This window comes from Centropristis striata, chromosome 5 (assembly GCF_030273125.1).
Source record: "Centropristis striata isolate RG_2023a ecotype Rhode Island chromosome 5, C.striata_1.0, whole genome shotgun sequence".
NCBI lineage: Eukaryota > Metazoa > Chordata > Actinopteri > Perciformes > Serranidae > Centropristis > Centropristis striata.
The window spans coordinates 32,264,528-32,278,647 of NC_081521.1; the positions used below are offsets into that span (position 1 = coordinate 32,264,528).

General features: G+C 39.8%; 2 protein-coding genes across 2 annotated transcripts in view; one reads left to right on the forward strand and one right to left on the reverse strand.

The window, feature by feature from the left end:
* Positions 1 to 14,120, reverse strand: part of LOC131971019 (ERC protein 2-like) — a 164,353-nt gene that overhangs the window by 123,861 nt on the left and 26,372 nt on the right. The window contains exon 7 of the mRNA XM_059332285.1: positions 7,919 to 8,086. Within this exon, the coding sequence (XP_059188268.1) occupies positions 7,919 to 8,086 (168 nt within the window). The remainder of the gene's footprint in view (positions 1 to 7,918; positions 8,087 to 14,120) is intronic.
* Positions 432 to 5,214, forward strand: LOC131971020 (trichohyalin-like). The gene is made up of 4 exons (XM_059332286.1): positions 432 to 555; positions 1,304 to 1,561; positions 1,807 to 2,064; positions 2,310 to 5,214. The coding sequence occupies exons 1-4, from the start codon at positions 523 to 525 to the stop codon at positions 5,073 to 5,075; spliced, it is 3,315 nt and encodes a 1,104-aa protein (XP_059188269.1). The 5' UTR covers positions 432 to 522; the 3' UTR covers positions 5,076 to 5,214.

A 14,120-nucleotide genomic window follows, 5' to 3' on the forward strand; every position in this document is an offset into this window, starting at 1 on the left:
TTACAATGCTATATTATAATTATATCAGAGGCATAAAATGGTCTAAATATGACAATAATAATGTTTTTTTAACAATTATTTCTGGGACAAAATTGTGTCTAACTAAAAGTAGTTATTGAGACAGGCCTATGTGAGGAGTCTCTGACTTTTGTGTTTATTTAGAAAAAAATACTTGATTTTCACTACTGGTAATGTATTCTATGATATATGTTTGACCCTCAAATAACATTTACCAAGCTTGATTAAGCTGATTTAAATTAAATAGAGCTCAGACTGTATGAATTAGAGAGTTTGTTATGTTGAGTTAAGCTAGGTAACTGCTTGGAATAAGATGCATAGAAGTTAGAAGTTAGAAGTTAGAACTCAGAACTCAGAACTTAGAACTTTCCTGAAGAAGATAAAAGCAGCATTTCTCAGATAGGCAGTCATTCCAGTAGACAGATCGTTGACGATTGACCACACTGAGAGATTGAGAAGCGAAATACCCATTGCACCTGCAATTATTACTCTAAAACTTCCTCCATGGAACGTTTTCAAGACCCACCGATTTTGGTGGTAAGTATTTCAGTCACTTGCTTAGACATTTTGGGGGGCAGCAGCTGCTTAAGGGACAAAAAGACACTACTGTCATAAATGTGTAGGAAAACTATAGTTTAGATACATTATGTGGTGTACATATGTATTTATTTACTTATTTATCTATCTATTTATCTATTTATTTGGGTAGGCCTACACTCAAAGACTTGTGAAGATGTTTGATACTCAACCAATTTCTACAAACTTCTACAAGATCAAATCGTCTTGTTTTTTCTTTAGGCTTCAGTGTTTCTACATTTATCACTAGAACAGCAAGGGAAACATTGTCACACTGTACATGCGTTAGTTTTCAATAAAATTATTGACCATTTTTAAATCAACAAATCTTCAGACAAGGAAATATAAAATTGGAAAAATAAATTTAAAAAGAATAATGGCTTGCAAAAAGGGCACTTTGTATTTAGAGGGCAAAGGGGAAGTGCTTAAACACCACCTGGGCTCTGCCTGTGAATACACCAGCTGTATTTGCCGAAATGCACAGTAAGACAATGTTTTTCTGTAAAATTAATTAATTAATTGTGAAAGAAAATCCTAACATCAATGTTATGAATATACATACTGCCAGCATGGTTAAATTTAGTATGAAAATACTGTACTGAAAATGTTTGTTTGTTTGTTTGTTTGTTTTACCTAAACCAATAATATTAGGTAAAGTCAATGGTTTAGCACTAGTTATAATGTTAATGTTGTATTTTTGTCGTTTTAGATGAACCTCGAACCACCTTCTGTGATTTGGCAACAACAACAAACACAGGGTGGAGAGATGAACTTGCTGGCACAAGATGCCCAGCAGCTTCAGAGAGAGATTCCTCTGGACAACAAAGCTAAATGTCTTCTTACCAATGATGGTAAAGAATATGATCACCTCCAGTCTGAGACCATCACAGAGATGCAGAGCCAGCCTTTGCATCTCGACCAGAGCACAGGAGATGAAACAGAAAGATTGCTGGACCGGCAATGCACAGTAAGACAATGTTTTTTTGTAAAAAAAATATTAAATTATTAAACTAAATGAATTAATTGTGAAAGAAAATCCTAACATCAATGTAATGAATATACATACTCTCCGCATGCTTAAAGTTAGTATAAAATACTATACTGAAAATATTTTTTTGTTTGTTTGTTTGAACTTAACCAAAAATATTAGGTTAAATCAATAGTGTGTTTGGCACTAGTTATGATGTTAATGTTGTATTTTTGTTGTTTTAGATGAAGCTCGAACCACCTTCTGTGATTTGGCAACAACAACAAACACAGGGTGGAGAGATGAACTTGCTGGTTCAAGGTGCCCAGCAGCTTCAGAGAGAGATTCCTCTGGACAATAAAGCTAACTGTCTTCTTACCAATGATGGTAAAGAATATGATCACCTCCAGTCTGAGACCATCACAGAGATGCTGAGCCAGCCTTTGCATCTCGACCAGAGCACAGGAGATGAAACAGAAAGATTGCTGGACAGGCAATGCACAGTAAGACAATGTTTTTTTGTAAAAAAAATATTAAATTATTAAACTAAATTCATTAACTGTGAAAGAAAATCCTAACATCAATGTAATGAATATACATACTCTCCGCATGCTTAAAGTTAGTATAAAATACTATACTGAAAATATTTTTTTGTTTGTTTGTTTGACCTAAACCAAAAATATTAGGTTAAATCAATAGTGTGTTTGGCACTAGTTATGATGTTAATGTTGTATTTTTGTCGTTTTAGATGAAGCTCGAACCACCTTCTGTGATTTGGCAACAACAACAAACACAGGGTGGAGAGATGAACTTGCTGGTACAAGATGCCCAGCAGCTTCAGAGAGAGATTACTCTGGACAACAAAGTTAACTGTCTTCTTACCAATGATGGTAAAGAATATGATCACCTCCAGTCTGAGACCATCACAGAGATGCTGAAAGAAATAGACGGATTGCTGGACCTGCAGGAACGGCATATCGAGGCAGAAGCAAAAAACCTTTTGTGTGAAAAGACACGCATAAAGGAGATGAAGGAGGCTCTGGAGATGGAAAGGCAAAGAATGACCAGAGAGACTGAGGCCTTCAACAAAGAGATGGCTATGGCGAGAGAAGCCTACTCTAAAGAAAAGTCTGACATGCAGAGGATGAGAGAGTCTTTCCAGTTTGAGAGAGAGGACATAGAAAAAGAGAGAAAAGCCTTCAAAAAAGAACTCAAGGCCAAATGTAAGAGGAAGAGGGCCTTTAATGCTGAAAAAAACACTATGTGTCAGCAAAGGAAGGACTTCAACATAGAAAAGAAAGAAATGTCCATGGCTAGAGAAGCCTACTCTAAAGAAAAGTCAGACATGCAGAAGATAAGAGAGTCTTTCCAGTTGGAGAAGGAGAACATAGAAAAAGAAAGAGAAGTCTTCAAAAAAGACCTCAGGGTTCATCGTATGAAAAGAAAGGCCTTTGATGCCGAAAATGACGCTATGGTTGATGACAGGATGTCCTTTGATATAGAAAAAGAAGAGATGGCAATGATGCGGAAGGCCTACCTCCAAGAAAAAGCTGGCATTCAGAATATGAGAGATGCTTTTCAGTTGGAGAGAGAGAATATCGGAAAAGAAAGAAAAGCCTTCAACAAAGAACTCAAGGCAAAATATAAGAGGAAGAGGGCCTTTATTGCAGAAAAAACTGCCATGTGTGAGGAAAGGAAGGACTTCAACATAGAAAAGAAAGAGATGTCCATGGCTAGAGAAGCCTACTTTAAAGAAAAGACAGACATGCAGAAGATGAGAGAGTCTTTCCAGTTGGAGAAGGAGAACATAGAAAAAGAAAGAGAAGTCTTCAACAAAGACCTCAGGGTTCATCATATGAAGAGAAAGGCCTTTGATGCCGAAAATGACGCTATGGTTGATGACAGGAAGTCCTTTGAGATAGAAAAAGAAGAGATGGCAATAATGCGGAAGGCCTACCTCCAAGAAAAAGCTGGCATACAGAAGATGATAGAGTCTTTCCAGTTGGAGAAGGAGAACATAGAAAAAGAAAGAGAAGTCTTCAACAAAGACCTCAGGGTTCATCATATGAAAAGAAAGGCCTTTGATGCTGAAAATGACGCTATGGTTGATGACAAGAAGTCCTTTGAGATAGAAAAAGAAGAGATGGCAATGATGCGGAAGGCCTACCTCCAAGAAAAAGCTGGCATTCAGAATATGAGAGATGCTTTTCAGTTGGAGAGAGAGAATATCGGAAAAGAAAGAAAAGCCTTCAACAAAGAACTCAAGGCAAAATATAAGAGGAAGAGGGCCTTTAATGCTGAAAAAAACACTATGTGTGAGGAAAGGAATAACTTCAACATAGAAAAGAAAGAGATGTCCATGGCTAGAGAAGCCTACTCTAAAGAAAAGACAGACATGGAGAAGATAAGAGAGTCTTTCCAGTTGGAGAAGGAGAACATAGAAAAAGAAAGGGAAGCCTTCAACAAAGACCTCAGGGTTCATCATATGAAGAGAAAGGCCTTTGATGCCGAAAATGACGCTATGGTTGATGACAAGAAGTCCTTTGAGATAGAAAAAGAAGACATGGCAATGATGCGGAAGGCCTACCTCCAAGAAAAAGCTGGCATACAGAAGATGAGAGATGCTTTTCAGTTGGAGAGAGAGAATATCGGAAACGAAAGAAAAGCCTTCAACAAAGAACTCAAGGCCAAATATAAGAGGAAGAGGGCCTTTATTGCAGAAAAAACTGCCATGTGTGAGGAAAGGAAGGACTTCAACATAGAAAAGAAAGAGATGTCCATGGCTAGAGAAGCCTACTCTGAAGAAAAGTCAGACATGCAGAAGATAAGAGAGTCTTTCCAGTTGGAGAAGGAGAACATAGAAAAAGAAAGAGAAGTCTTCAACAAAGACCTCAGGGTTCATCGTTTGAAAAGAAAGGCCTTTGATGCCGAAAATGACACTATGGTTGATGACAGGAAGTCCTTTGAGATAGAAAAAGAAGAGATGGCAATAATGCGGAAGGCCTACCTCCAAGAAAAAGCTGGCATACAGAAGATGATAGAGTCTTTCCAGTTTGAGAGAGAGGACATAGAAAAAGAAAGAAAAGCCTTCAAAAAAGAACTCAAGGCCAAATATAAGAGGAAGAGGGCCTTTAATGCTGAAAAAAACACTATGTGTGAGGAAAGGAATAACTTCAACATAGAAAAGAAAGAGATGTCCATGGCTAGAGAAGCCTACTTTAAAGAAAAGACAGACATGGAGAAGATAAGAGAGTCTTTCCAGTTGGAGAAGGATAACATAGAAAAAGAAAGACAATCATTTGAGATGGAAAAGATGGCATTGAAAAACATGATAAAAGCTTTCAATCAAAAAGAAAAAGACATCCAGAGGATGAGGGAAGCTTTGATTAAAGAGGCAGCCGTGTACTGCCTATTCCGAGCCATTACAACCGATGGTGTCAAGTCAGACAATTCATCATCCAGCTCCATTTGCAGGGATGAACACGGCAACTGCACCAAAAAACGCAGGAGATGAAATCCCTCCAAGGAGACTTCACAAGCATTCGACTGGCTATGCATATTACTGTACATGCCATCATTGCAAGTTGACTGTTTTACTGTCTGTGTATGCTAAAAAATAAATTTTCATTCTGAATGTATGCTGTTGAAACAGTTTTCTTCTTAAAAGAATTCCTAAGAAATACATTTCAGATAGTTAGAGGAATATATCAGCAAAAAACAATTAGAAATTGTTAGGAAATATATTATAGATATTAAAGATTTCAAAGTACTGTTAAATTAGCCGAAATGGCTGCCTGAAAACATCAAAATTGCCTTTCAATAACTGGAAAATGAGACCTGATTGTGTGACCAGGATTAATTAGTCAGATCAATGTACTGATGTGTGTGATACGATGCAATTCAACGAGAGAGACTTTACTTACTTTATCTTCTTAGCTCACCTGGTTGTTGGTCAACAAAGCAATGTTGTTACCACACTTTTTATATACGGTATAGTGCAATAATATGCAGTTTTCCAACAGTCCCTTTTTTTACCCTTTAAAAATGGGGCTACAAATGTGGCTTTTATGGTATTTGCATATTCCCTGTCTGTCTATTACTATTTCTGGAGAAAAAAAAAAGCTTTGGGTAAAACTGAAAGAACAAGGTTTTGTCAGGACCATACACGTTTAGCTGAATTTTAAAAAGAAATGGTGAATGAAAGTGTCAAATGAAGAGCTTTTTTACACTCTGGCTGACAGCAAAGACCAAGCTTTGCCTAAATCTGAGAACTATAAACTAACTTAAGCTAAATCAAGCTTCACATGCAGGTCAGCCTCAACATATTTGATTTGCTGGGTGTACGTAGGATCAGTGTCATTGCTGAAGAACATGCAGTCACTCTTCAGTTAGGATATACATCCTTGACATTTAGATTTGTGTCTGGGGAGGACTTCATGCTGCCTGTAAAGACTTCAAACAGAGAGCTTGTCTGTGTGTTTTATAATCAGCATGCAGAAACTTAGAGAGTGTGAAGCCAAGAAAGGAAACTAGCTTTGACTTCTAGCTCCACTCCTACTTTTCCCTTGGGCAGAGCACTGTAAGTTATAGCCCCCTGGGACTGTTAGGAAACAGGAGTGAAACACCTGTCTGTTCACTGTGTAAAATACTTGGCCTGGTTCTTCATTCAAAAATATCCCTTCCATTCATGTCACAGTGAAAAATGTTTTTTTTTTAAAAACTCTTTCATAATATCCTTTTTTATTTATTCATTTGAACATTTACTAGAAGTCATGTTTACCTCATCCTTCTGCTGACCATCAATGCAGAGGTTTAAAAAAATGTGGCATGATAAGTTTTTAATATTGGAAGTAAGACGATGAGTAAGGAGAAGTCAGTGTCCAGGAGAGAAAAAGAGGGGAGAAGGAGAAAGACACTGGAAGACACTGGACCTTTTAATTTCCCTGAGCGAGTAGGGGTGAAAATGGCACCTGAGGCTTACAAATGGTTAAAATAGTGTAATATACTTAGAAATCCTTTCATAAAAACAAACACACAGTTTCCCTAAGGCTCACTTGTGGAGCCCATGCCACTGGAGCTAAGTCCTTGTTGCAGCGGACCCTGGTTTGTATCCGGTACATGGTCCCATTGCTGCTTGTCTTCCCCTCTGTCTCCCCCCTTTCATTATCCCCAAAAAATAATCTAAAAACATAACAAAAATGACTAAAATAAGGGGACCCATTTATCTGCTGCAAACAAGCTTACTAAGTGACTGAAATAAAAAGCTATAGGTCAGTCACAGAAGAATGCAGTGCCGTGCTGTCATACAAACATTATAGAGCATTTGAACGTATTCATGCACACATATTAATGGCACTGCATGTGACCTTTGGAGCCCCATTTCATTAAACTCAGCGAGTGGGAGAGTGGGAGGAGAGGGAGGGAGATCTAATTTGAGGACATGAGAGGAAACAAGGAAGTTGAGAGGGGACCTTTATGTGTGTGTAATTGGTCTATAGAGGAATTACCAACATGCACACCACAGGTGGCCACAGGCCCTGTCTAAATTGCTAACCTTATAAAAATCATTAAGGCCTCTGAGACATGCTGTGCGAGTGTGTATGTCTATGTCTATGCGAGCAGGTGTGCATATATACTGTAAACAGAAGAATGTGTGTGCTGCTTCAGAAAACATGTATATGTGAAGGTATCTTTGTTAACCATTTGGAAAAGTGATCAACTGTGAGTAGCAGGTCCTACCAGGCACACTTTCGATAATTCATCTAACAAACACTCTGACTGTCTCTTCATTATGCCAGAGATATGATCATATGGCCAGGACGAGCACAGATAATTCATTTCAAGTATGGCTAGTTAAGTTACCTGATGTGGTGACATGGTCAACAAACCTGTCACTGATCAAATACCTGCACGTCTTTGTTTCCCTATAAAAGTGATTAAATTCAATGAGCAGTAGTTTTTCCTGGCAAATGTAGAGTGGAAAAGAAATAGATCGCAGCAATAAAAAGACTTTAATCAGGACTGTAAGTTGTTAAAGCAGTACTAATGTTTTGGTTTTTTTGCCATTTGGACACTGAACATGCTGAAAACACAACACTCATATGAAACACAGTAATTTATCCAATTGTAATTTCAAATATTGACTAGTGTGGCTTAATAGCATGTACTGCACTGTGAGCCAGTAAAAGCCCTCAATTGATTTTTTCAATACCAATTTTTTCTTTGAATTTGTTTAAAGAGAGCATATTGTACACTTGGGCATCTGGAGTACATACTAACCCTAAACATACTTTACGTTTTGCTACACTGCATGCAGCTCTTGCAGATATGATGCTGTAACTCGCTGGACTCCCTTACCTTCTTCTGCAGGACATTAACCTTCCTCTCCTTGACATCCAGCATGTCCTTCATGTCTCTGATCTCTCCCGTTAGTGTGCTCTTTTCATCCGTCAGGTCCTGCAGCTGCTTTGTCTTCTTGGTCAGGAACTGTTCCTTTTCCTCCAGGCGCACCCGAAGAGCATCTACCTAGAAAAAGCCAAAACAAGAAGTTAAGTGAAGGTAAGGAGTCAGACAGAAACATAGACCAGCAGGGAGTTTTGAACGACATATAGTCAGAAGGGAGCTGCTATACAACACAGACTATATTCTACAAATAGACAGGTAGACAGAAAGGGGGAAATAAGAGAGAAATATAATCCAATATTAATACGGTTTAGACAGACAGGCAGATGGACAGGCAAGCATATAGGTTGAATGCAATCTGTAATAGACTTTAATAGGCAGGAAACAGACTGTGTGACTGACAGGCAATCTGGTCAGTAAAACAGAAAGACTTGCAAAAATACAAAGAAATACATTTTTAAAAGATTGTGAAAGATTACACCATGATTTTTCTCTCCCAGTTTTCAGGCAGGTGGCCCATATGTTATTATTCAGTGCTGGAACTGACATGTCTCAACACATTTACTTGTTGACATTTGGAAGTAGTAAAATTTCTGCTTTGACCTACTGTCCATAATATCAATCACTGTGGACTGATGCAGTATGTGAGAGAGAGAAGGAGCCTGGAGCCTTTCCCATCATTTGTTATTGAGAGTGCTGTGTGATTGGGCCAGCACTGCCATAGATCAGCTGCTCACACACTTCACACTCACACATTAAAATCCTCCATATCTGGCTGTATGCAAAGAGATGAGTGATATCTGAGCTCACTCCAGAACTTCTTTTTGGACATCTATCAGTGTTCTGCTGCACCGCCTACAGCGAGACACACATACATACACACACACGCACACGCGCACACACACACATGACACACGCACACACGCACACACACACACACACACAAATACACTCTCTCAATCTCTCTCAATCTCTCTCTCTCTCTCTCTCTCTCTCTCTCTCTCTCTCTCTCTCTCTCTCTCTCATGAACAGACTACTATATCCTCCTCTGTTGCTCTTCAACACCTGATTACATTTCCAGCACTTTTTGCCATGGTGCAATGTGTGAACTCATTTGAACTTCACTTTAAGGTGTGCATTTTTTTTAATATAAATTCAAGTCTCTCTCCCTCTCTCTCTCTCTCTCTCACACACACACACACACACACACACACACTGATAGATAAAGGGAAGCAGTGAGCAAGGGTTTGTTAACAGACCTTTTAACAAGTCTCCCTTGGACACAGAAGGGACGTGTGAAAACACTTAAAGAACAGGCTCTGTTGTACTCTCCAGCTTATCTGTCAACTATTTCACCGGACACTGAAGGAGATTCATAAAGGGAGGGAGTATATTACATTACAATGAACTTATTAATGTTCATCGTTCATAATTTTGAATTTTGAACTAAGTCCCCAGAAATGACAGACCAGGCAGACATTTTGCATTAACTTGTGAGATTAAATTTGGAATGTGTAATGTGATTTGTTTATAAAACTCCTTAAAATAGTCATAGAAACTGGCTTCAGCAGTAACACAGATCATGTATTTAAAATGTATTAAATCACAGTGTGTGAGCATAGTTAATGATGTTCATGTTTAAATTAATGTTAATGACTAGGACACCATTCAGTTCATCAAAAACATTAGCATGTTCAATGAAAGTATTCTTTTAGCACAATCATGCACATCACTGATGATGATGAGCCTAAAATATGTAAATTAAGTAAATTACCGGTATAAAAAATGTTACAATTGTCTCTGCACCACTGGACACTGGAGAAAATTAATATTCTCTTTTATTCCAATTGTTATATGAAAACAGTAATGAGCAGTAATTTAGCATCAAAATGGGGCAGGGAAAACAATTTGCCTGCACGGTTCTCTCCATTATTGAAAAAAATAGGCATGTCTTCCAGCACCTTGAAAGTTGATACATTTTTCAATATTAGTATTTTTAATTATACTCCATGTTTATATATGTAATGGGTCATGTTGATATTGCAGCTTATACTTTTGTTAATTATCCGATTACTTCTTCCACAATGTCAGGAGTATTTGAGTCACTAAGAACTAACAGACCACATTAAAAAAACAATAACATGGCACTAACACCTACAGAAAAGGAAAATAACACAACGGATATACTGAGAATACAGTTGAGTGCCACGGCTGCCACAGTTAGTTCCCTCCTGCCCATATGTGTGTATGTGCTTGTGTAAAATGAGAGTGCACCATGAAGGCCACAGACACACAGAGGGCTCCTCTCAAGCAGTAGCATTAGAAGCAGGCCAGGACCCCCAGGTGTAAGATGGTGAAGTATTTATCTCATATTGCTCCTCTGGCAGACAACCAGAGTCTAATACTGAGCCCTGCTCTGTACTCCCCACTCTACATTGGCACACGCTCACATACACATACACACACAAACACACAGTAGTGGCACTAGTAATCCTTTGCACGTACAGTATGTTAGCGCATGCACATCATCCTGTGCTGCTTTGTGTATGTGTGTGCATGCCACTGTGTGTATGAGACAGAATAAGGAAGAAAGAGCCCCTTCCCTCCAGCCCCACCTGGCAAGGGGCAATTTAGCAAGAATGTAGCAGAGAGGCCTAACAGGAAATCCCTGCTGTCTCACCTGCACTGGCCCACTAAGCTGTGATAGTACTGTACAGACGCCCTGCTAATACCCTCTTAAAGCACTCACTGCTGCCAGGCACAGTACACAGAAAACAAGGAGGGAGAGATGGACAGATGAGGAGGGAGGGATGAAAGGATGGAGAAGAGTTTGGGTGCAAGCAAGGAGAGAGACAAATTAAAAAGTGAAAGAAGGTGAGGAGAGATAATGGGAATTCTTAAGAGTACATTAAGTCTGCTAACGTGCTGCCCCTCCACTGGCTGAAACTACTACTCTATCAAAAGGAAATACTGTATGACTTTATCAGCTGGCACACATGCTGTGATGATAGACAGCTAACAAGTCAAGGTGATTAACCTCTCGCTTCTCCTTCAATTTCCTCTCCAATTTTCCTCTCCCTCTAGTTCCGTTCTTCTCAGTGTCCTCTTCCAACAACACCTCTCTCTTTCAACCTGACACTAGTACCTCTCTTTCAACACTCCATCCCTCCAGCCATGCTCCAAACTCTCCGGGAGTTTTCCGATTGCCGTTTAAAGGTGCGGGTCCTGCGGTGAGACAAAGTGTTGTGTCGGTGTGAGAAATCCCTCAAGTCCTCAAGCCAGGTTGTCTTTGGGACAGGCCCACATTTCCCAGCAATGACTTTGTAGATTTGTGTATTTCTGTGTTTCCATGTGAGAGCGATAACACACAAAGTAGAACTCCTACGCTCTTCAAGACAACTTTATGCAATTGGACACTGGGGACCACATCCTGTTTTGTTATCACAGCTTTTTGTTTAGTGTATGAGAGTACAAAAGTGAAAGGTGAGGGAAAGAAGTAGAGAGGCCCAGTCCGGTCTGTCCCAGTTCAAATCCAAACGGGACATTGGAGATTGCATTGAGGCGTTCAGCAGAATAGATGAATTAAAAACACATCTCCCCCCCAAAACCCCTCTAACAGTAAGCTTTCCAGCCCCTCATTCAGCACCACATCATTTAAAAAATGACCTTGATATGTTTTCAAGATTCTTTGGTTGCATAAATATTAATTCTTTACAATATGCAACATTTCTTTAAAAGAATAGTCACAGACTAATAACCACTAAAGTGTGCATGCACACATGCATATATTCAAAAGTTGTCTACATGCAAACATGCATACTGCAATTAAATTATGCACACACATGCATAAACACACACTCATTCTCCTTGACTTCCTCTCTCATGCTTTGCAATGACAGCCAAATGTGGATTCTGGACACTGGTTAGCAAAGTAAAACAGAGGCTTAAAGAAAACAGCTTCTCTGTTTGTCCTCACCTCCCTTTTCCCTGCCTCACATTTCATCATAAAAGTTTTTCTGGCAGGCGAATCTGCAAAGGTATCAGGCCCAGCGTCGGCTCCGGGCCGCAATAAACAACGTGGGGACTATATGAGTAGACCACAATCAAAACGGCAGAACCAGAGACGATGGGGAGACCACAGCAAAAGCCCGGGGATGCACCGATACTTGCATACTCACACACTGACAGTTGCACTTTCACTCACCCACTTGGGTGCGAGTAGACTCGTAGGCTGACCAGAAAAACATTCCTAATATGATCTCTTATCTTTAACTCTGGCTCTTTAAATATCTCTGACCTTTTGCTTGCACACATTTACACACACACCATGACTTTTACTCATTTTTTGTGTTTCTGTTCAAAGAATAAGTATGAATGTCACTCCAGCTGACAACACCACCATAAAACTTGTTAAATCCCAAGAGTGGGTGGGATGTCTGAGCTCAGGTCTACTCAGGCTGCTGTGCTGCAGTGCACTACACACAGCTGTGTGAGCTATTCACTTCTTTGGCTGTATGACGTCCAGCTGGCCTGTAAAAATACAGCACACAGCACCCATTAGACATAATTTATTGAAAGGCCCGTGCTGTGAAATTAATCATCTAAATTTATGAAATAATGTTCGGCTAATTCATGTTTGTCTAGCCATTAATGTGGCCAAGTCTGGATTGTCTCACTATAATAAGGAAGACTATCTCATTTCAAGATGATGCTAGACCACCGGAGAGTCTCCCATATCAACTATAATCATTCAAATATCTCTTTTTATTGAAAAAAAGTGTATCAAAGACAAACCAACACACATCTCATATGATGAACATGGAAGTGAATGAATGTGGACAGTTGGGTTAAAACAGCCAGTTGCTGTCTCTGACTAATGTCTGCATTATCAAAGATTAGTGAAAGGCAAATAAAAAATGTCCAATCCATCTTATGAAATACATATGTTTACAGTATTAACAGATGGTGTGTAAGCACCTGACTGTGGGTGTCTTTTACTCACAGATGTGAGGAGTAGCGTTAAATTATCCATAGTTTCCAGATGAGGCAATAGAAAACTTCCAATAGATGTCAAGAGGTCACTGTTGAAGGTTGTGAGGTTAGACAGCCTGAAGGCCAAAGTGAGATTTTTTTCATGTGAACGCATTAATGCATGTTGACATGTATGTGTGTGTGCACAGGTGCAGGAGGGAGTTACAGTGTCAAATGGAAAAATTAGGCATTTCTCAGAGCAACTGTGAACATGACCGAGCTTCTCCAAGACCCTGCGCCTCTGTCATTTACACATACACACACACACACACAAGATTTCCTCTCCACCTGAGCCGACCACACCAGACATGACGACACCGGGGTTGATCTGTGCGGAAATGAGGGTCGTTCCCTGTCCGGGGTCTTAGACTGGGTGTCGTTTGAGGTGTGTCATCAAAGCCGGGGTTAAGGCAACAGTCAGAGCTCTGATCAGGAACAGTATAATAGACGGATCATCCTCAGGGCCGACACTGGATAATAAGCGGATGTAAACTGCCTCACAGCAGGGGCTGCGAGGTGGAGTTTGGGGCAAAGTCTCATTGTACGCTCCGACATCTGTGGATCAAACCATTGCAACACAGCTGTCTGCCTACAGGCTACAGAGGGAACATGGGAAAGCACAGATGTAAAAAAAAAAAAAAAAAAAAAAAAAAAAAGACAGGGACAGAGACACACACACACACACACTGAGAACTCCCAGGATCCACAAACAAAAGGACCTTTGTCACAGAATGAATGAATGTTTTCTGCCAAAGCATGAAAGTCAATCATGCCATGCTTTTGGTATTGTACCAGAGGATAGATATATGACACAGAAAATGTAGGGGACTCACCCCGAGCACCATCTCACAAACCCTCACAGCACACATCTGCCTCATTCCCTCTTTCGCCCACCATCCATCTTCATTACCTCCTCCAGCAGAGATGGACACAACACACATATGCACGTGGAAAGGAAGAGACGCTGCAGGCGTTCCCCGTCATTAACACTTGTTTCTTCTTTGATTATTTTTCCTGATCATTTCCAGCGCTGCACGCCAGTTGCAACATCCTGTTTCCAGGGAATCCATTTCCTGTCAAACCGCACTGAACAGTCACTCTGGCAAACATGTGCAAAACGATCACA